This window comes from Penaeus monodon, chromosome 32 (genome assembly GCF_015228065.2).
Source record: "Penaeus monodon isolate SGIC_2016 chromosome 32, NSTDA_Pmon_1, whole genome shotgun sequence".
In the NCBI taxonomy this organism is placed as follows: Eukaryota; Metazoa; Arthropoda; class Malacostraca; order Decapoda; family Penaeidae; genus Penaeus; species Penaeus monodon.
In genome coordinates, this window is record NC_051417.1 from 30,844,849 (window position 1) to 30,845,599 (window position 751).

The following is a 751-nucleotide window of genomic DNA, read 5'->3' on the forward strand; positions in this document are numbered from 1 at the left end:
TATGTGTGTGTGTGTATGTGGTGCATCTAAGAGTGTGAAAGAAAATGTGTGTATAAGAGAAACAAACACAGATGGACAGAGAAAATAACAATAAAAATAATAAAAAATATATGATATGATATACATTTCTGATATCTCATACTTCAACCATACAAGTAACACAATACTAATAACATTACCTACTGGTATTACAACATGTGGGTTTATTTAATATTATATGTGTGCTTCATTCACTTGCTTAGAAATTAGTCTTTAACTTGTGATGATAGGAGTTTCATGGTATCAGTTGTGAGAAGCTCTTTTATTGAACGAGCAATTAAATAAAATGTATGTTTAATATCTAACCAAATAGTTGGTTCATTTAATATATATCCTATATATTTCAATATATTACCTTCAGACATCTAAAACCTCAAGAAACAATAAAACCAAAAAAGATTACCCATCATGTGGCTTCCTAGCATCTTTTTTGGCTTGCTTATGCAGAGATTTGACTCTCTCTATAAACAAAATATGATTCACAGCTTTGGCTAGGCACTGTCTGCAGCAACCACTATCGGGAGACATGGAGATGGGCAAAGCTAATTTCTTCAGAGCTTCGTCTTGATGGATCCCACAGCGATCACTCAGGAGAGACTGCAGCTGTTAGGAAACAAACATTAAGGCAACTTCACTACAAGTATTTTACTATTTTCTAATCTGAGCAACTGTGATTTAACATGACTAAACACAATTGGTGTTTTAACAAATA

At 32.8% G+C, this 751-nt stretch overlaps 1 protein-coding gene across 1 annotated transcript in view; it reads right to left on the minus strand.

Annotated features, from left to right (window-relative positions):
• The window catches only part of LOC119593792, a gene marked incomplete in the record, with an annotated part of 129,698 nt that overhangs the window by 103,362 nt on the left and 25,585 nt on the right, over positions 1–751 (minus strand). Inside the window, 1 exon segment of the mRNA XM_037942816.1 lies at positions 443–642. Within this exon segment, the coding sequence (XP_037798744.1) occupies positions 443–642 (200 nt within the window).